Source organism: Galleria mellonella, unplaced genomic scaffold (assembly GCF_026898425.1).
Source record: "Galleria mellonella isolate WM207_F2 unplaced genomic scaffold, CSIRO_AGI_GalMel_v1 utg133, whole genome shotgun sequence".
NCBI lineage: Eukaryota > Metazoa > Arthropoda > Insecta > Lepidoptera > Pyralidae > Galleria > Galleria mellonella.
In genome coordinates, this window is record NW_026441990.1 from 3456775 (window position 1) to 3480614 (window position 23840).

The 23840-nt window shown below is 34.3% G+C and overlaps 1 protein-coding gene across 4 annotated transcripts in view; it reads left to right on the forward strand.

Moving 5' to 3' along the window:
- Positions 1-23840, forward strand: part of LOC113511027 (nucleolar protein 4) — a 226685-nt gene that overhangs the window by 196611 nt on the left and 6234 nt on the right. For 2 of the 4 annotated variants that reach the window (XM_026894588.3, XM_026894587.3), the window contains exons 5-12: positions 16866-16917; positions 17208-17282; positions 19588-19715; positions 20807-20980; positions 21446-21694; positions 22432-22578; positions 23130-23380; positions 23682-23762. In XM_026894588.3, coding sequence (XP_026750389.2) covers positions 16866-16917; positions 17208-17282; positions 19588-19715; positions 20807-20980; positions 21446-21694; positions 22432-22578; positions 23130-23380; positions 23682-23762 — 1157 coding nt within the window. The remainder of the gene's footprint in view (positions 1-16865; positions 16918-17207; positions 17283-19587; positions 19716-20806; positions 20981-21445; positions 21695-22431; positions 22579-23129; positions 23381-23681; positions 23763-23840) is intronic. The other 2 variants (XM_026894589.3, XM_026894590.3) reach the window with 2 other exon arrangements.

Genomic DNA, 23840 nt, shown 5'->3' on the forward strand with positions numbered 1-23840 from the left:
TAGTTATTTCTCGATCTTCCTCTTCCTCTTTTGCCCCCTATTTTTGCCTCTTCTATTCTCTATTATTTTAATTAACGTTCTTTTCTCGTTCACTCTTTTCAGGACTTCCTCATCCGTTAGGTTTCCTGTCCAGCTAATCCTTTCCATTCTTCTCCATGTCCACATTTCGAATGTACTGTAATGAAATATACATATAGAAATAAAAATATATAAACATAAAATAACTATATATATATATATATATATATATATATATATATATATATATATATATATATATATATATATATTCATTATGTTTGGTAAAGCAGTAAATATGCCACGAGGTAACAAAGATACAAACTCACAATTTAGTAAGGGAGTAAGGATCCCTTCGTGGGGTTTGTGTTCAGAATTATTGAAACTTACCCTGTTTGTTGATACTATTTGCATTTCCCCCTACTTCTCTGTATCCTGAGTAATCTTTACTAATGTTATAAACGTGAAAGTGAGTTCGTTACCTCTTGTGTTCTAACGGCTAAACCATTCGTCCTGTTTAGTATCCACGTAGCAATAAGGATGGAGAAAGATATAGGATAATGTTTGTCCCAATCGTATAGTATACTGTAGTCACGCAATTGAAATAGTGGATAGAAAATAAAAAAAAAAAAATAGTTGATTGTAAAGTTTACTTTAGACAAAACCAATTTTGATTTAAAAACTAAACTACTCAACTGATTTTGTTTAAATTTCTATGTAACCAATCTGCAAGTATATTCTTTTAGATAAAAAAAAAAGAATTTTCCAAATCGTTTACAAGGGAGTGAGATAGGAGATTAGAGATTGAGTAGTCGGTTGAAATATAAAAATAATATATTGATGCATTTATATTTCGCTTTTTTTCGGTAAAATTTTTATATTATTTTTCGACGTCTATATTTGAACCCACGACTACGAGTAATGATCTCTTTTTGAGCCTGAACCCAAATCTCCCCATCATTAGGCCGCTATGCGACCTCCCTTTATGTTATATACAGGATGGATTACTGTCCTTTTAAAAGACTTCTCTACCAGTAATATTTAATATGTTTCCCAAAGGAACATGAGTCGAAAAACGAAGAAAAGATTTTCGAGTCTTCTGTACTAACTTGGCAGCTGGCTGTTGCTTGTTTCTTTGGGAAAATATTCCGCTTCACTTATAGAACCCTCCTAAGATGATCGTGATTTAGACTTCACCCTGTATATACATATATACAATATTGAACAGTAAATTTTAACCACGTTTATAAATCTTGACATCGCGGGAACAGGGGAGCAGAAATCTCGAGGCGGGCGGCACGCACTCCTACGTAGGTATCCATATTTAGTACGTTCGCGTTCGCTCAGTTTATCACACTTCAAAGAGCAGGCACGAGTAGGCGCCGAGTTGTAACCGCGTCTCCCCAACGATACCCCTGTAACTAGGAAGCCGCTTTGTGAAATTCACGATGCTTTTCGACGTAGAGACGACCCCCGTTCGGTTTTTCGAGGTCGCCCGCTTCCCCCCGTCTCATAATGCGAGTATCTACGACTACGCTCTGCCTCCTTCACATTTATGTGAGCCTAGTACTTAGACGCGGTAACGACGTGGTTTGTGCACCTAGTAGTCTCGCTACTCGCGAATGTGTTTAATTATTTACAAATTTCGAGTTTAAGCTCCTCGATGAGTAATTAATTGATCTTTCTTTTTATTTCTCTTAAGGGTTTTTACCCTAATTAGAGAATAATAATTATCATATAAACCGTTAAGTGTCCACATATAGGCCATCCCCATAGTTTTGCCAATAAATGTCACGCTTGGCAGGCGGGTTACGCTTTGGTTATATTTTAAAGGGACGCTGCTGTTCATCTCTCAACCATTATGTTCCCTTAGTTACTTCTTACGACACCCACGGTAGCAAGCAAGGTATATTAATTAGGTAATATTATGAATGCGATGATGATGATGATGATCCTATTATCCTTTTTTTTATACAACTTAGAATGGCAAACAAGCTGACGGCCCATCTGATGTAAAGTGGTAACCGTCGCCTATAGACATGAGCAATACCATGGACATAACAGAGTATACTGTTTCGCCCATGATACCCTCATGCGTTGCCATTCCTGAGGACTCAGGTGTTATTCCTCTGTACCCAGTAAATTCACGCCATATCCCACCCTTCAAACCGAAACACAGCCATGTAGACACAACTGCTTCACGATTGAAACACGAATGGAGCAGAGGTACTCAAGCAATCGACTTTTGTACAAAGTCTCCCTCCCTAAACAATAATACCAAAAATTAAGATAAAAAAAAATCAAATCCTTACTTATTCATATATTAATGATATTAACAATACACAACTTAGAATATGAATGTTGATTTGCTTGCCTTGATTTAAGACTGATGTTTCCTTATAATTATTTTTTTAATGCATGCAAAAAAGGCATCTAGGAACAGTTATAATTTACTTATCCATTTTATAAATATATAAATAGATATAGCCTTTAATTAACTCTAGTTGTCATTAGTAGATCGCCTGTCATTATAAAAAATATTACAACTATATATAGACTTTAGGATTTAATAATAGTGGGAGCATCTGCTTGGGTACCTCTGTCCCTTTTGTGTTTCTGTCGTAAAGCAATTGTGTTTGCATGGCTATATTTCGGTTTGAAGGAATATGACAATGAAATTACAAGGTGTAGAGCCGTAACACTTAGTCCTCAGGATTGGCAATGCGTGAAGGGTATCATGAGCGACATAGTATACTCTGTTATGTTCATGGTACTGTTTATGTTTATAGGCGACTGTTACCACTTTTCATCAGGAGCACCGTCAGCTTATTTGCCATTCTAAGGTGCATAAAAAAATTAAATTTTTTATTTTATTGTTTTACGATATTTATAGTAGATAGATAGATACTTTTTATTTCCTCCATAAGAGGCACGAAACTCTGCTTATATATATATATATATATATATATATATATATATATATATATATATATATATATATTTATTATTAAGTTTCCAAATCTTATATATATATATATATATATATATATATATATATATATATAATAATTATATAATTATTTATTTATTTTCTTTTGTTTGTTATAATACAGGAGCGGTATAAAATAAAAAAGAGGTTGGAAAACCCCTTAAGTTCAGTTCAGAAAAATAGAAAAATTTAAAATACCTAATTTTATATGGGAATTGTTACTTCGGATTACTTTTCATAGATGGCGTTGTGGATGGTCTGAAATTTATCAGCTTAACTAGTAAGAAAATAAAATCTTCACTTTGTCAAATAGTAGTTTTTATAAGTAAATTAACTGATAAACTTGTATGTTTAAATTAAATCGACGCTTCTTTTTTTTGTCTTTGATACTTATATATGTATATTAGTACTTTGGATTTGTTACTAAATTTCTTGCGTATTTCCATGGGACTTCATGAATAATAACTCTATGTTTAAAATACTGTTATTGGCACTGTAAGGTCTATTGTTGTAAAACTGTAATGTATATTGTATTAATATTTTGTAAACTGACTGTTTGTTGCCATAAATAAATAAATAAAAAATAGTGTAGTCGTAATAGTACGGTCAGCATCAAAATTCGATAGACACTTCGAGATCTTGAAAACCTCACATACGGAGTACATAATATAAAGACACTGTATATGTCACTTACTGTTATATTTAACTAATTTTGAATTTATTCGTTCATGATGTAACTTAATTGAGCTATTTCATTGTTAATAGTTTTGTAAGTAGACTTTGTACAAAAGGCGTTTGCTTGGGCACCTCTGTCCCATTCGTGTTTCTACCGTAAAGCAGTTGTATTTGCATGGCTGTGTTTCGGTTTGAAGGGTGGGATATGGCAGTGAATTTACAGGGTACAGAGAAATAACATCTGAGTCTTCAGGAATGGCAACGAATGGGGGTATCATGGGCGAAACAGTATAGTACTCTGTTATGTCCGTGTTACTGCTCATGTCTATAGGCGACGGTGACCACTTTCCATCAGGTGGGTCGTCAGATTGTTTGCCATTCTAAGTTTTATAAAAAAAGCAGATATTAATGTAATAACTACCAATTTAACTTACGTGTAAAGGGGTCTTGTAAAACTAGACGGGAGTAAAATAATTTTTCATTTCATAATTGTGCCATATTAAAACAAAATGGTCCCACTGATATTCCATTGTGGCCAAAAGCTAGCCGGGAGATTCCTTGACAAATATATATATATAAATAAATAAATAAATAAAATTAAAGTAGTTTTTGAGTTTATCCATGTACTACGAACAAACACTCTTTATTGTATTAGTATATATTTTTTTCTATTGCTTTCTTCGTATTTGCTCACCGTACTTTTAAAATTCTCTTCTAAAAGACTAAAGTAATAAATTTATGACGAACCGCACGGAAAGCGCAACAGTTTGTTTTGTATATTTAACCGGCTTCAAAAAAGAGAAATGGCGTGTATAATATGAAGGTGCTGTCAATTCGATTGTATTTGCTGTTTGTATGTTTGTATCACAAGCTATATTTGCGAAAGCGGAATTGCTTTCATAATTATTTTTTTAATTAAAACGTTTAATTGACGTGTAAATTTCAATGTTTTTTTTTTAAACCAATAGCCACTTATAATACAAATCTTTACCCGCGATTTCGTTTGCGTGATCGGAATATATTGTTCGGGATAAATATATAATATAATGTAGGCTACACTTTTTTTTTTTTATACAACTTAGAATGGCAAACAAGCTGACGGCCCACCTGATGGAAAGTGGTAACCGTCGCCTATAGACATGAGCAGTATCATGGACATGACAGACTATACTGTTTCGCCCATGATACCCCCCATGCGTTGCCATTCCTAAGGACTCAGGTGTTATTCCTCTGTACCCAGTAAATTCACGCCATATCCCACCCTTTAAACCGAAACACAGCCATGCAAACACAGCTGCTTCACGGTTGAAGCACGAATGTGACAGAGGTACCCAAGCAATCGACTTTTGTACAAAGTCTCCCTCTTCTCCATTTCAAATTTTATTTTTAATTTTATAATAATTAGTTGAGCCATTATGGCCCCAAAAATTAACATGCAAACGTACAAACAAACTTTCACGTTTATATTATTATAGTAAGGATTTAGAAAAATGTGCGATGTCATTGACATGCCTTTACCCCAAATCTATTTCTTCAGACTCTTCTTTTATCTTTTCATAAGTTTTCCTCCACGTGTATGTAAATATTTTCATTTTATCAGAAAAATTACATATATATATATTGAAGTTATAAGTTTTTTTTAATGGGTAAAAAAGAAACGAGAGCCTTGCCAATGTTATTGATTTACTTTGGAATTTAGTTGGGGCTTATAGTTCCCATTTTTTTTAAACAACTTAGAATGGCAAACTAGCTGACGGTCCAGAAATGGAAAGTGATAACCGTCGCCTATAGACATGAGCAGTACCATGGACATAACGGAGTATACTGTTTTGCCCATGATACCTCCCATGCGTTGCTATTCCTGAGGACTCAGGTATTATTCCTTTGTACCAAATAAATTCACGCCATATCCCACCCTTCAAACCGAAACACAGCCATGCAAACACAACTACTGTGAAGCCTCTGTACCCAAGCAATCGACTTTTGTACAAAGTATCCCTCTGGTAATTATTATTAACTTCGTGACGAATTCCTTCAATTCGTCATGTTGGTGAAAAGACTTCATCCTTTCCAATCATCTCCCATTGGTTCCCACAATAGTGTATATAGCAGGTTACCATTTCATTATCATATTTTTATTATATACTAGCTGTTCCCGTCTTGCGGACTTCGTCCGCGTTTCCGTCGTTTTTCGTGAAATAAGTAGCCTATGTCTTTCCTCACGGTTCAGTGGTTTTGATGTAACAGATACATTTCCCTTCACTGCTCTACTCCTATTGATCGTAGCGTGATGAAAAGTATACTATAACCTGCCCAGGAGTATGAAGAATAATTGTACCAAGTTTCATTAAAATCCGTCGAGTAGTTTTTGTTTCTATAACGAACATACAGACAGACCGACAGACAAAAATTGTGCATCAGTATCGATCACTAATCACCGTCTAATAGTTATTTTGGAAATATATTTCATGTATAGAATTGACCTCTCTACAGATTTATTATAAGTATAGATCTAAGTTGTATAAAAAAAATATATATTATATACTTTTTTTGTACATAAAAGTAGTGATAAAATAACTAACTAGTTTTTGAATTGACAATTGCATGCAATCATTAGAATGATCCATTTAAAATGTCATATTTAATTTTACAATAACAAATGCATAGATTTTTTTTTTTATTTTGTATAAAGTAGACAAAGAAAGAAACAGTTAAGGTATATGTTTTAATTCGCATATAATATTTATAAGTAGCAAAACAGTAGTTGCCACGCCAGTAGTTGCCACACTTGGCAGGCGGGTTGGTAACCGCAGTTTGGCTTTTGGTGATATTTCAAGTGGGACGCTGCTGCCCATCCCTCTACTATAAGCTCCTTTAATCGCTTCTTACAATACACATAGGAATGGAAGGGATAGCCTATTCTACGTCAGGATCTATATGGCTATATATACATATGTAAAAAAATACTTAGCCAATTTAAAATGAATTTCAGAAAACAATATTATCAACGAGTAATATTGGCCGTATTTTATGTATAAAAATATTTATTTTTATTTATTTATTTCCACTTTATTGCACCAAGTAAAAAGAGAAATAACAAATACATTAAATATTAATGAGAAGTGATACAAAAGGCGGCCTTATCGCTAAGCAATCTCTTCCAGACAACCTTTGGATAGAATTAAAAATACTAATTTATTTTTGTACCTAACTATCTATCCGTGTGAAACCAGGGCAAGTCGCTAGTTATAAATGAAATAGTGTAATGTAGATTTTGTCGATCACAATAAAACTCTCGCTTTGGTCTTATTTTATATCGCAGCTGCATTGTCAATAATTTTGCAATTTTGCGAATTTCACAATCCTTTTATTTGTTGCGCGTTTTCGATATTTTTACTTAATACCCTGTAATCGTCATTGTGCGCTGATGACAGGTAGCGTCCGGCCCGGTAAATCAATGCTGCTATGTACACAAGTCATCGCTTATGATGATTTAGAAAGATACAATCTTTTAGAACTCAAAATAGATATAGGTTTTTACGATTTGTATTTTATATACTCCTAGTATATAACTAACGTGTGTATGGGTATAGTGGATACGCGTGTACGTAGATAATCTCGTCATAGCTCGCACCCGTTATGGTATTACTGCTGTGGGCGGGGGGTGTTTGGGGCGCAAGGGGGGGCAGAGATCCCGCGAATGCTAGGGGGCGCTGTCCGCTTTAAAAACCGGGGTGCAAGCGGCGAACGAAACTACCGAGCCAGCAGAATGCTAAAGGAAGCCGTTTATTTTGAAAGACCGCGAAGACTTCCAGCCCGCCTCTGCGCTCTTGGTCGAGACGGGTAAAAAGTTGAGAAAAATGGCAAATAAAAAAAGCGAACCCCGTTTGTAAGCTGCTATTATGGAGGGAGAATGTTTTTTGGCTCACGGAACTGAGGAGTGCTTAAAAAGACCGCGAAAGCATAAAAGTTAAATTTCTCAGTTCAAGTGATATTATTTCGCAAAACATTAACTGTTAAATTGTAAAGCTAAGCTAATTTTAGTTAGACAAAAATGGGTTTTCTCGAAATGTGTATTTACATAATCCCTTCATGATACTAGGGTATCGTATCAAAGGTGCCTAAAAAGTAATAGATAATGTGACAGTTCCTCTTTTTCAACCGACTTCAAAAATAAGGAGATTCTCAATTCGCTTGTATTTTTTTTTATGTTTGTTACCTCGTAACTTTATTAGTTATAAAACGATTTGGAAAATTATTTTTTATCTGAAAGGTTATACTTACAGATTGGTCCTATATAAATTTTATCAAAATCGATTCAGTCACTTTACTTTTTAAATCAAAATAACTGGTTTTGCCACAAGTGAAGTCTGTTTTTTTGTTTCCACAAATTTTAATTACTTTAATCCATGTGACAACATATTCGTTTGATATTTTCGATTGACTTAAAATGGGGAAGGTTATCAATTAAACTGTTGTTACGCGATAAATTCGCTAATTTTGAATCGATTTCAATGATTCTTTTTTATCGAAATGGTGAAACTTGCGTTGGTCTCATAATGACTTATTAATGATTCGCATAGGGATTTTTTTTATTTTATGTTTCATATTTTATATCTGCACTACTTATTTACTGAAACAGAGTAGAATCAGTTAATTAAATTAAAAATTATAGAAAATAAATAATTAATCCTTACTAATTTTATAAATGAATGAGTAAAAGTCTGTTTGTTTGTTACATTTTTCTGTCTTAACGGCTTCTCAAAATGTTTGGTTTTCACGTAATATTTTAAATAAAAGAAGACATAGGGTACTTTTTATAACCGCCAATTAATACTCTTACCAATATTATAAATGTGAAATTGAGTTTCATTTTTTGTTTGTTTGTTACCTTATATATTAATGGTGTCACCAATAACTGTGAAATTTTGTATATACGTACTATATGGGATGGATAAAGATATATCCTACTTTTTATCCCGGTCAGTAAAGATATCCTGGTGATGCAGACGAAGTCGCGGATAAACGCTAGTACTTAATATATCCCGGTCATACGAACGGTGGGTAAAAACTAATAACACATTAAAATAACCTGTTCTAAATTAGCTATTTGTTCCGTTATTTAACTGTTATTTCGAAATAATGATAAACTAATTCGTTATTATTAGACCCTTATATAGAAAACCCAGTTTCGAAGCATAATATAAAAGTATTTTGTAATTGGTCCAACAGATCCCTGGAACTTATTCGCAATCAAACATACCAACAAATAAATAAACTTCGAATATAGATATCAAAGGAGACTGAAAGTACCGTGACAATATGCAATTTACTAAGTTACAGATGAAAATATCAGGACAACCAGATTACGGGCGTCGTTCTTATGAAATATGATCTCTAAATCTCATATATTTAAGGTTTATATTTCTTCTTAAGTGTTCTCTTTACAGACACGGAAATAAAAGATTTAAACGGGTTTTACTCGCGCGTATTTTTGATTTCACATAATGATTTACACATTTCGGCGAACATATTGGATTTAAATAGATGTAAGTCTGCTGATGTTTCGCGAATTTGTTATGTTTAACGGTGTTTCTCGTCAACGGGGAATAAGTATACTATTGATATAGCTATAGCACGACAGTGGCATGTCTATTACTAACAATCTATTCCCATTAATACTAACCTTTGCGTATTGACGTGAACTTTGATGGATAGACATCATAAAATATACTACGAGATGATGATATCTATGGTAGAATAGGTACAAAATATACTCATAAGACATTTTGTAAATAAATATATAAATAGTATATATAAATTCGTTTCTTTTAAGGACCCTTTTAAATGATTTCGAGAATAGAGGCAGTCCCTAATTCGTTTTTAATTTTTTTTTGTATGTATGTGGTGCGGCGTCTTTGTCAAATCCAAACTTTGATAACTTTTTCCCGATCAAATTTGCCTCCTTTTTGTTTCTATATCAATCTTCTGACAATTTAAGCGGCTGGTTAATGCAAAATCTTGAATTAATTAATTAATATTTAATATACATAAGAGAATAATATACCTCGTAAATTTAAAGTTTAAACCTTTATTAAATACGCAGCCGACATTCCATTAATGCACACCCAACAGATAACACTCCGTTCAACCTCAAAATCGTTCAATCATCAAGCGCAATTAGGCCGCAAACCGTTCAACCGTTGCGTTGTAGTTATTATAATTAAATGTTATTAACCTCCAAATAAGCTTACGCGACAATATTAACATTAGCTAACGTAACGGGTCAACGCAGCAAAAATAACCCGCTAAACATAATTCAATCGATACACATCACTATTTCACGTGTTCATATAAAATGAAAGAAAAGGACCAATAAGGATGTGAACGCACATTGTCGATAATGAGTGAGCCGGTGTATTACCGTTCTTTGATTTCGGTAAGCGTTCCAAATTTATTTTGTTCGTATTTTCATAATTGGGTGCGGGCGGGCACGGGCGCTGGGTGGTGCCCGCGGGCGTCATCGCACCCCTTCGCGTGGGTATTTAATGATTATACGCTGACTGCCACCTGATTGCCGGCGCTACGCTGACCTATCGATGATTTGGGCTTATCGATAGATTTATTGATAGCAAATGTGTGTTTGCTGTAGGCTGGATAATAGTGTCGTTAGTAGGTGCTAATTGTTATGACATTTATTTCAGAATATTTAAATAAGTACAGTTTTATTGTTTACAGTTACAAATGAGTCGTATTTTATACGATTACTACTGTGACTTACATTTTGTTTCCTCGCTTCTTTTTCTCACTATTAATTATAATAAAACATACCTACATAGGTATATAAAATGCTAAAAAGGCCTAGTGTGACGTCGACGGAAGTCTTCAAACATCATAGTTGGAGTCACTGCAGCAACAGATGGTTTTCTGTATTTCTTATATAGAATGCAATGTGCACGTGCCATCGTTTGTATTAATTAGGTTAAATACTTGTTTGCTGCATTTGTGTCATTAGATTTTACCATGCATAATTTAAAATAATGCAACATCTAAATATGTAATTAATCGATATTTATGAGTGTGAACTGGCAGATTCTGAAGTATCTAATAGTTTAATATTTTAGGTTTTATTTTTTTATTGGATGAAAATGGAATGGTAACCCCGTCTGCGCTAACGGGATACACTGGCGGAGCACCAGTGAAGGGTGATAGATGAGAATGAAAACAGGCCAGTTAGCCCATCATGATGAATTCATCTGGAATTTATCATGATAGTTTCCAGGAGGAACCGCGAGGAGGTCGACCTGATTGGGTATATTGCTAGCAATGGGATTCTCAGTCTCCATTACTAACAATCACTTTCCCCCCAATATTTTAGCTTTGATATTATATATTTATTCGTATTTAATTATTTTCTATATAACATTTTATTAAAAGTGTTACCGAAACATTTGTGGTTAGAATAAGTACAAGCAGTTGTATTGATTGATGTTTGCTTTGTCAACTAAACTCTGTATCGTAAGTACATCGACTATCGATAAAACGGTAGGTATTGGTGGTGTCACAGCGTGATCACTCGCGGGGTGGCAAGCACTACACGGGTACACGCGGAGTGCCGGGAGGAGGGAACGCGAGGGGAGGCACACCGCAGTACATAAGCCATGTATCAGTACATACCAGGCCCTCAGCATATAAGCGTTGGTGGATTCCCGAAATTTTGCAGTTATTTTGTATCGAAAACTAGGTTATCCCGCGATTTATTCGCCTATCGGCAGACGGACCGCGATGTCGCACCGACAATTCTCTTATTTACTTTATTGTGTTTATTTTATTAGCGGAAATTCAATACGAACACCATTCACAAAAATATAAACATTCGGCTCTATCGAATTTAATTGTTTCAATAATTAATTGCCTATATTTATATACGAGCAGATGATACATAAATAAAATACTCCATTTTAAGTATTACACCATTTCGAGTTGTAATAAATGAGTTTTTAATTTTGTATCTATAATCCTATTAATGTAATAAATGCGAAAATTTGTATCGATGGATAAAATATTCATTTGGTACTCTTTTACACAAAGACTACCGAAAAGATTTTAATGAAATTTGGTACACGGGTAGGTTATATCCTAACTTAGCACATAGAGTATTTTATATACTAATTCAATCGGGTGAAGTCGAGGAATATAGCTAGTAATAATATGTGTATTTCGTAATCGTACTGTTTGTTATTATTATTATCGATAACTAGCCAATAATTTCTACAACACTATTTTTGTAAAGTACTAAAATTGCACACGCATAACTAAGTACTTATAGTATAGCTAGCTAAGTACAAGGCCAGGTGCACATAGCCAGTTCGGAGTTAGGTGGGGTGACAAGCAAGATATCGACCGTCTTGAGGGCGGTGGCCAAGGACCGCATCTGCTATGCGGACACTAAATATCCGTTGACCCTTCTCGCGCTATGTACGCCTAGTACTTGTCGTTATATGTGGATACTATTGCAATTTACTCCGTAATTAATTATCGCTCAATGACAGATAAGGTGCAGTGATGCATTCATGCATTCTCATTGAACAACGTGTAGTCAAGCAAAGGTTACTTACTAATACTGAATGTTTCACTCAATTTAATGGCATATTGGCATCGTTATAAAAACATTATTTACCGGAGGTGTCATTAATCATTAACAAGTACAAGGTCAAAATGCAGAGGACAACGAATTTCCTATTTATTGTGTGTCTAAATTAATCAATTTTATATAACAAAGGGATGAGTAGTAACGTCCCTCTTAAAACATCATTAAAACCTAACTGCAGTTGCCAATCCGCCTGCCAAGCGTGGCAACTACTGACAAAACTCCTCAAGTGGGAGGCTTATGTTCAGCAATGGACAGTTAAAGGTTGATATGATGGTATAACATAGAAATTACCTGAAAGCTTTGTTAATAAAAAAAACGTACATATATATCTTTTCAAAGTGCAGAATAAACAGTTGAAATAATGAGTAATAAAGAATAAATAAATAAATAAAATAAATAGCTAAAACAACAGAAAGGTATTATTCATTAATTATGTGAAGCCATTCCTAATATTGTCATCATTTGTATGAAAAATAAGCTTACAAATAAATATACGTCAAACAAGCATTTTAATAAAACTAAAGAAAATTTATTTCGTTGTGAAAAAATTTATACTGAAAAAGAAAAGTCGACATTTCGTCACCGCGATTCAATAAATATGAATGAAACATTTTTCTCTTGCCTTCCTTAAATAGTCAGAGATCTCGAATCAAATAAAACTTCACAACTTTTATCATAAGAGAAATGAATCATGGCTATAAATTAAAACGTAATTATGTTTTCCAGAGGAGATTTTGTATAAAAGTTGTGTGCTCAGGTACCTGTGTCTCATTTGTGTTTCTGCTGTGAAGCAATGTTTGCACGGCTGCGTTTCGGTTTTGAACCTTAGTTCTCAGGAATGGCAACACGTAAGAGGTATCATTGACGACACAGTATACTCTGTTATGTCCTTGGTACTGTCCATGTCTATAGGCGACGGTTACCACTTTCCATCAGGTGGACCGTCAGCTTGTTTGCCATTGTAAGTTTTAAGTTAGAACATGTCTATGAAGACTGCATCCAATTTAGCAGAGTAGTTTTTGCATGGTGCTAGAACAAACATACGGATAGACAGATAGATAAACAAAATTTCTAAAAATTATTGTTTAGTTAAAATTTTATTATACTCGTATTAGTAGAATAATTATGATTTTTTTTTTGTATAATATATGTTCGCCACCACTGCCCTCAAACTGTTTTTTGTGTTTCTGTTTTTCTATAATGGCTGGTAGAGATTGCCACACGGCATTAAACAAACCATTTGTACAAAATTTATCGTGCAATAAAGAATAAATAAAAAATATCTATTAAGAAAAACTTTATTGTTAGCTCTCAGTCTACAGGAGAATTGATGATATTTTGCATCGGACAGAGCGACCACTTGTTGAACGAAAATCTTCGTATGTTTTCGTAAGTCGATGCCGGCTATAAAATAGCCTCTAAAATGTAGCAGTTTCATTGTGTTGGAATTATTTAATTTTCCGTTCAACTAACTTTCCTTAACGCTTTGTTTCTTTTGTCGTATTATTAATTAATTATGCGAGAATGTTTTTTAAAGACGTTGGAATATACATTATGTTATAATTCGACGATCTTACCGTGTTATTATCCAATGGTCGCGGATTCGATTCTTGCAGAATACAAACATTTGACCCAATTAATAATATATACAGACATGAATCTGTTTGTATTATTAATTGGGATCTTTTATATGTACATGTAATTGTAAGTATATATATAGGAAAAAAATAGGTATTATACTTATAACAATTGTCTAGTACGCATAGCATAATTTCAACTTAATTTGGAATAGACAGCACTACGTAATATGTTAAGGGTTTTACTATCATTTATCATCTAAATGAAAAAAAAGGAGAAGGTTTCTCAAATTAGGTGTAATTTTTTTTATGTTTGTTGCCTTATAAGTCTGTCATTTATAAACAGATTTGATTTTTTTTTTATTTATTTATATAAATAACTTTATTGACTACAAGAAAATGTGGTTCAAAGGGAGAACTTAATAAAAAAAAAAAATGCTTTTGTCAGACTTGAAGTCGGAGTTTTTTGTGGAAAAACTCAAGTTATTTATTATTACGTCTACTGACCGGGATAAATAGCCTATATCCTCCATGCTATTTGGTACGTGTATACCAAATTTCATGGTGATTGACATGGTTAACCCGTTAAAGCGCTATAAGGTAACAAACAAAACAAATTCACTATCTGATTTATAAAATTAGTAAAAATTTTGCATTTGATAAAGGTTCAAAGATAAAAAAAAGAAATGAATTCTTTTATCTTTCGAAATATATTAAATACCAGTTTTGTTGGGAAAAACAACGGTATATTTTTAAATTTAAATTAAATTAGGGGCATTTTAGCGCCTCCAAACATTCTGCCTAAATTTGCATGTGTGCGTTTCGTACGAATGCGTCCACACTCTAAACAAAGGTTAGGGGATGCCGGGAACGTTGGAATTTGTCTCCGCATGATGTCATTCGGTCATTACAAGCGCCCTCTAGCTTCCGATGATGAAATGTTTTGCGTCATACTGCCCTATTACGATGCGAATTAGCCTTTTGGCACATTTATCTAAGGCTAGTGATGCGACTGTGTATATGAGGTAATATCGATTTTTTTTATTATTTCTGAATTATTCGTGAATAGTAAAAACTTCAACAAAGCCATTTTAAATATTGTTGCGTTTATTTCAAATTAAGAATTTAACTATAAAGTATTTAGTTTGAAAGGCAAACTTAATACTTAATTAGCAGAATAAATATAATTATCAACACATTACACTTTGTTATGTCCATACAGTTCATGTCTATAGATGATAGATACTATTTTTCTTCAGGTGGGCCGATAGCTTATTCGTCATTCTACGTTACATAAAAAATATGAACTATAAAATAGAGCTATCGGAATAAAGTTAGAATTCTTTTAATCTCGCCGACTCACTCGTGGCATTGTTATTTAAAAAAAAGACGAAAAAAGAATACATAGCATGCATAATAATAAAAGACACCAACCATGTATTTAAGGTATCTATTACTATATATATTACTAGTCGATTTCATTTAAAAAAACTCGCAAGAAAAGTATCTACTATAAATATAAATACATTCTATATCCTTATATCATTGTCATATCAGCCGTTAACTGTCCACTGCTGATCATATGCCTCCCCCTATTAAGAGAGTTTTGCTAGTAGTTGCCACGCTTGGCAGGCGGATTAGCAACCACGGTTTGGCTTTGGTGATGTTTAAAGAGGGACACTGCTGCCCATTCCTCGACCACTAAGTTCTCTTAGTTTCCTCTTGCGATACCCACAGGAAAGGAAGGAGTGGTCCTTTCTATGCCAAGACCACACGGCGACAACACATTTCATATGTAAAAGAAGAAATCCTTTGTTTCGGTAATTTATTATAGATTGAAACACTTGATTTTTTTTTTATCGAATTTGTTATCTCTTACCTAGTCTTTTATGTAGTTGTATATCCAATATAGTTAGTGATAGTATATATTTAAACTTCATACTTCATTTAGGACAGATATATCACGTTTAATTGCGTATTTAAATATATATTGTTTTTGTAATTATCGACAAACATTTGGAACAGCACTAGTTGATAATTTAAAATCTATTCCACTATAGTCAATTAGAAAAGGCGCCTGCATATATTGTGAATAAAATTGTTGTAAAACATAATTGGAATAAACTTAATTAATTTTGTTTCACTGACAAAATACTTAGTAAGCCAGGTGATGAACTAAATTGGGAATGAAAGAGTGGGTCTCTCGTTTCCAACTTAGTAAATCACCTGGCGTTTCTTGTTGTCTCAAGATACAGAGGATAGCTATGTATGTACTAGGGGATGATGTATGTTGTACATAGTTTAAGGCTATATTTAGTTGGCTTGTCCATTTGAAGCACTATCGATTTGTGTTCGCGGACCAGTGCGTTGACCCGGACAGCACGGCCCGGTGGCCGTTTCGCTAATTTATTAATTACTTAATACTTGCTTGATCGTATGATTTCCTGGTAGCTATGGTTATTTTTTTATATACTCACAGAACTGTAACAACTGGGCTGCACAAATAAAGTAATGACGTAAAAGGAACAGAGAAAATGCCTTTTTTCAAAGGGAACGTTATTCTGTTTTCTATACTTGTATTATTTTAAAGACGAAAATTTGAGTGTTTATTTGTGATTTTTAAAATAAAATTACCTACAGGAAGCTGCATTATACGCGAGTTATTATTATCAAAATTTCATAGATCACTGTTTTTAAATAAGTATAGAATCCAAAGATTTTCTAAAAAATTTATCTGTACTGAGAATTGGACCTGATTGTCTTTTTTTTATTGTTTCAAAATAAACATACTGTAAAATTAAATAATTCAATATAAAAACAAATTGAAATTTAATTTACTTTTACCATACCATATATGTACGTATCTACCAGGTTGAAAAAACAAAACAAAAGCAATTTATTTTGTTTTTACCTATATTCAATATTTTACATATAATTTTTTTTATTGTTACAGGACAATCTAACACCGGAACCAGTAGATATGAATGAGGATGATAATTATTCCAGTAAGTATTTTAATACATACATAAATACATATATATTATTATATACCAATTCAATTGCCCAGCCACTTGCATCAAATCAATCATTTTCATTGGTATTTTATGCGTAATAAACAACAGAATATAACTATAAAAATATTTAAAAAAACAATAAAAAAAAAAGAGAAATTTTACACACAAACTAGCATAAAATACCGAACATTGAAATTGGCAATTCTATATCGATCAAAAGAATGTTTTCGAAATTCTAAATTTGAATTTTAAAATTGATTGGCGAATGTGATCTGGTGCAGGTCAGGCCTTCGCGAAAGACGCTGAGAAGTTGAAAATGATGTTGCTTGCATGGAATTACCACAGCCAGGCGCAAGGTAAATTTTATTTGTACGATTTTTATTATTTTTCACACATGTTCATTTCGTAAACCTGTTATTTTATTTAATTAACATTTGATGTATTATTTAATTAGGTATACACGTGTTGTATCGGTTAGAATAATTTCTACGGCAATGGGCCGTTGGCTATTTTTATTGCACGAAGCCATATCGAGAGAGTGCCTGCGGATCAGGGACGGAGACGTTACAACCACCTCAAATTATTTATAGGCGAGGGCTTGTTCGGGTTGACATTTAGAAGCAGATGCACCGGTCCCTTGCGGGTGCGTTCTGCACACCCTCATTAATTTATGCCGCCTTAGTAACTCGGTATGCATATTAAACAAAAGTGAAATTATAGGATTGTGAGGAGACCAGACAGACACAAATAGAAAAATGTTGTGGCTATGAAAATGGACACATAGATCGTTTATAACGAAATGAAGTATAGAAAATAATCATACAAATTACTGGCTGAGTTCTGCAGTTTTGCCTGGTGTCGTCTAGAGATATTAAATTGTCTCTTAATAACGTAGCTTACTGTGTATGAAAGAATTTTTAAAAGCGGTTAAGTAGTTTTTACTATATATAGTTTTTAATAGGTTATTCACAATAAACAAGCAAACAAACGTACAAAAAATTAAATCTTTCCTCTTTATAATGCTTTTATAGATTAACCCCCTTATTCATAAAAACATTAAACCTCGTATAAACCTATTTTAGTTATTGAACTGTTTTGTCACTTTCTTTTATGCTACATTCTCCTGGAGAACTGTTTTGTCTCTTTCTTTTATGCTACATTCTCCTGGAAAACTGTTTTGCCTCTTTTTTTATGCTACATTCTCCTAGAGAACTGTTTTGTCTCTTTCTTTTATGCTACATTCTCCTGAAGAACTGTTTTGTCTCTTTCTTTTATGCTACATTCTCCTGGAGAAATGTTTTGTCTCTTTCTTTTATGCTACATTCTCCTAGAGAACTGTTTTGTCTCTTTCTTTTATGCTACATTCTCCTGAAGAACTGTTTTGTCTCTTTCTTTTATGCTACATTCTCCTGGAGAACTGTTTTGTCTCTTTCTTTTATGCTACATTCTCCTGGAGAACTGTTTTGCCTCTTTCTTTTATGCTACATTCTCCTGGAGAACTGTTTTGCCTCTTTCTTTTATGCTACATTCTCCTGGAGAACTGTTTTGCCTCTTTCTTTTATGCTACATTCTCCTGGAGAACTGTTTTGCCTCTTTCTTTTATGCTACATTCTCCTGGAAAACTGTTTTGTCACATTCTTTTAAATGGAGAATTTCTCCGTTTAAAAGAAAGTGACAAATCCGTTCTATAGCTAAAATAAATTTATGGTAGATTTTAGTTTCTATGAATAAAGGGATTAAATTACCTACAATTATTAAAATCTCTTTCTGTTATAGACGAAGGTGTATATGAATTCTCATATTTTGAACATTTCTCAGAACATTCTAGTAGTAGTGTTTATTTAAGCGGCAATCGTTATTATTATATACGTCTGGCGAGTCTTGCGTTTTCGCGAAGGCATAGGTGTCGTATAAGGTGCCTATTACACGATAGGTGTTCTTGTCAGGCTTGACATGTAACTGTGGTAAAGCTGACAAAGAGACATACAAGTGTAATCGGCGTACACAACTGGCATTAATGACAGAAATATTTAGTTTAATTGTATTTCGGACAGTTATAATTTTGTATGGAGTTATACATATATTTTTAGATATATATATATTCTAATATTTCTGTCTAAAAACGACTTGTAGATAACGTCACGTGTTAGCTATTTTCACTGTTTAGGAGTATTAAAGTCTAATATATAGTCTATATATATATATATATACTGCAGTTGTCAACCCGCCTGGCAAGTATGGCAACTGCTGGCAACCCCCCCCCCCCCTCCCGCCTTATGGGAAGGCCTATGTTCAGCAGTGGACAGTTTGTCAGCTGATGATGATGATGATATATAAATATATATATTCCGTATGTGCTTTTTATTTTTAAGCTACTTCAGAAAAATAATTTTTCAGAATATTTCAGTATTTTTCTATGGACCCATGTCATGCGGAATTCTTGTTAATTCTGAACCGATTTGATATTTTTATTATCTGTAGAGTTTACTTCCATTTTGGTCTGATATTAATTTTCTTACTAATGAAATAGCTGTTTTTAACATGGAAACAGAAAAAATATATATATATTTCCGCAAATCGAACCGATAATGTAGCCAAAAAATGCTTATTATTTCGTTGTTAGATGAACTTCATTAACTTATGATTTCCTGGTACTTGCAGGTCGAAATGGGGAGATAACAGAAAGCGGCACAGACAGTATGGCAGATCTCTGGGCTTCGTATCACAGCGCTTTGGGGCTGGGCAGCAAACCACCCAAGCCATCTACACCTTTGGCTACTGGCCACTCGGTGAGTTTTAAGGTTGACCCATCATTTTTTACCATACTATATATTAAACTAAGAAACTAAAATCCCTTATAGTTTATGTAATATTATTATTATTGAAAGACGAGCTTTTTCAGGCAGATAAATTTGTGAAACTGCGACCTTTCCATGATCTTTCCTGTCAAGGATAGAATTTTAAGATATTTTTGTATCGATGTTTCTATCTTCTCGGGATACTAGTATAGTGTGTTTTCCAAAGGAGATATAAAGTAACCTGGAAGTAATATCAGTAAAGAATTATTTATCCTATCAGAACTCAATCTCATTGCTGAATAAGAGCCAAAGGAGAGATAACAACTAAGTTATTTTATATATATTTTGTCTCCGTGAAACATACGTACATTACAAATCTGGGAGAGACACCCAAAAGTAAATCAATTGAACGCTTCTTCATATATGTCAGTTGACATGTGGACCGCAAATAGTTCAAATATGAAATTTCAGTATATTTACCTGTATTTTTTTTTTGTATAAAATGAAATGATAAATAATTTGAAGACCCATTTGATGAAAGTGGTAATTGCCTATATACACGAACTGTATCAATGATTGCTATGACGTTTATGCTACCCCTGAGGACTAAAGTGCTATACATCCATACCTTGTCATTTACGTGTCATATCCCACTATTAAAACCGAAATATAGCCATGCAAACACACATTGGGGTGAAAGGGATTGTTAGTAATAGGAAATAATTATATTATACTATATATTACAAGTAATATACCCTACCAGATCGATCACTACGTGGTTCACCCTAGAAACTATTGTGGTAAATTCTAGGCGAAATAGTCGCGATGGGTAATTGATCTATTTTCTTCCTCATCTATAACCTTTCACGGGTGCTTTGCCAGCATATACCGATAGCACAAACAGGACTACCTATTTCATTTTCACCCTTAACAAAAAAGAAACAAAAAACACCTGATGGGCGGCAGAAACACAAGTGAGTCTGATGAACTTATGCAGTCGAATTTTGTGCATACCTAGTATCACAATGTCGATTGTTCTATAATTGATATATTAATTTACTTACGCTATTCTTTCTCCGCAGAGCCCAATTCACGTCGGTTCAGCAACTCCTGGCGCTGAACAAGCATCGACTCACGACGAGACGTCATCCTCTGATCGGACGAAGGACGACGACGATGGTGGCGCGTCTGATGATGACAGCGACGATCGCGTTGATCCGCAACATCACGATCCTGAGCGGCTCAAGGCTTTTAATGTGAGTGACTGTATTTCTATTTTTTTATAAGCCTGTATCTAATGGTTGCACAAAGGAATAGGTTTCCTCTTTTACGTCTTAATATGTCTCAATTTAAAGCTAAATTGGGTCTACTACTCAAATAGTCGTCCCACTTACGACTCAGTCTACCGCAACGTAGATGTTTCTAATTTGATATCCAGAATGTGATGTAACTGTAGGAAGGAATAGTATACAACTTCAGTGATTGCGATGGTATTTTCAGCTTATAACAAAGAAAGATGGTCACATAGGATATTTTTTAATAGGTGAAAATGGAATGCTTTTCCTACTTGCGCTGACAAGATACCAGTTAATGAACCACATGGGAGTGAATCTGACAAGTTATACCTATTGCTAATTCTTCACAACCACGTAGTTGTGAAGTTGGTCAACAAGTTTCAGTTTGTATTGATGTATTTTATTTTGATATTGTATTGTTTCCAGATGTTCGTTCGACTATTCGTTGATGAGAACTTAGACAGGATAGTACCTATATCGAAACAGCCGAAGGAGAAGATTCAAGCTATTATCGACTCGTGCACCCGACAATTCCCGGAGTTTGCCGAGCGTGCTAGAAAGCGAATTAGAACGTACTTGAAGAGCTGCAGAAGGAATAAGAAGGTCCGTGGTGATGGTCCCACGACGGGAAACGGGGGCAGCACGCCGGGTACTGGCAGCGCATGGGATACAGCGGTGAGGGTCCGATCTTTTAATAATTCATAAATACCCATTTAAATTCTAATGTTTTGCTCATTGTACTTAATTTAGAGGATCAGGATTCTTTTGGTGAATGAATATGAAATGGCCAAATCACCTATGTTCATGGTGTATAATGGAATGGTACTAGTGGAGGACGAGAAGTCAGGTCTGTTCAGAATCAGATTATGGTCACTGAAACATAAAACCTAAAATCATCATCATCATATAAGCCGTTAACTGTCCACTGCTGAACATAGACATCCCACATAAGAGAGACTTTGATAGCAGTTGCCATGCTTGGCAGATGGGTTGGCAACCGTAGTTACGCATTGGTGATGTTAAAAGAGGGACGCTTTTGCTTATCTCTGTGCACTGTGACCATTAAGTTCTCTTCGTAGCCTCTTACGACACCTACGAGAAAAGAAGTGGCCCATTCTACGCCGGGACCACACAGCGTAAATTGTAAGCCTTCAAATACTATAATATTGATGCTGTAGGTTATTGACATTTAGTAGGATCTGAAATTCTTTGAAACTCTTCTCTAGTACAGAACACCTAACACCACTGCGTGTTAAGTTTAGCACAACATAGGCTTTTGTGGAAGAGTGCAAGTGTCCTCATTTATAAAGAAATTTGTTTTTTTTATTGTATACTAACCTATACGATAATTTCGTGCCCGTCAATATTTTAGCTAGTGAACAAGAAACATAACCAGTTCCGCCCTGTTCCAGGTGCGGCCGACGCCGGCACACCTGACCTCGGTGCAAGCGGAACACATTTTGGCGCAGGCCTGCGAGAACGAAAGCCTCAACGCTAAACGCATGCGGCTCGGCCTGGATCCTGTCAGCCAACCGATGCCAACTGTACCCACACCCATGGTGAGCGCAAATATTAATTATTTATTTAACTCTTTGTTGCACCAGGAACATAAAAATATACAATGACAATTAGAAAATTCAAGTCCAATACAGTAGCATAAAGTACAGATTAAAATATATACGTAAGGGTACAAAAGGCGGTCTTATCGCTAGAAAAATCTCTTACAGACAATCTTTGATAAAAGGAGAACAGATAGAATTGGGTAGGTGGCGCAATAGTGAATTCATAATTTTTACGTACATAAAATACAAACACCTATATTGCACAAAAGTATAATATATATATATTATTTATTAAATATATAAATTGATACTCTTTATTGTTCCCTCCAAAAGTTTGTAGTGGTAAACTTAGCAAAAATAAGACAAATCTGTTTATAAACATTTTTAAAGAAAAGCTTTTATCCGCCATTTTATGGTATCGGCCATTTTATATTCATGTACTATGTTTGTGTATGTAAAGTGGCAATACCTTGAAATTTCACTGCCATATCTTATCCTCACCCAATATCTTCCTTTCTAGTTGATATCAACAAAAATTTTCTTAACAGGCAATCGACACAACAGCGACCTCTGCCGTCGCCTCATCGTTTCTCAGTTTGTACAGCGGTGCCATTAGTAGCCCAGCGTCTACTCCAGCTACTACCACAAGCACCACATCTTTATCGACAGCGGGACACAGCAAAGCTGCAGCGGACACTACCAGGCCATCAGCGAGCCCCACGATGGAGAATACGTTGTTGAACAACAATAGCTTGAAGTTGGACAATGCGAATGGAAACGCCGGGAGTAAGACTGCTAGGTAGGTTATGCTTTCCTAGTCTTCAAATTAATGTTTGTTTTACTGTTGGTAGTCGAAAGTACAGAATAACATTTACAACTTGTAAAAGAACCAGAGTAATTTCTGACAAAAGAGAGTAAGGCGCTTTGGGGATTTTGCCAGTAGTTGCCATGTTTGGCAGGCGGGGTGGCAACCGCAGTTAGGCTTTTGATATATTTTTTTAAGATTGCTCATGTGTTACTCCTGCTGTCCATCTTTCGACCATTAATTGTTTGCTTGTTATTCCAATAGTTTATTGTAATAATATTTTTCTCATTTCCAGTCCTGCATCTTCACCGGCGCCATTGTTTAGACCTTCATTCCCGAACACATTCGGAACGCCACAAACATTTGGAAGACAAAGGTGAGAAACATTAAAAATTTAATACAGAGATCCAATGTCATGGTTAATTCGCCTATAAAGGTTTCCTTTGTGTAATTC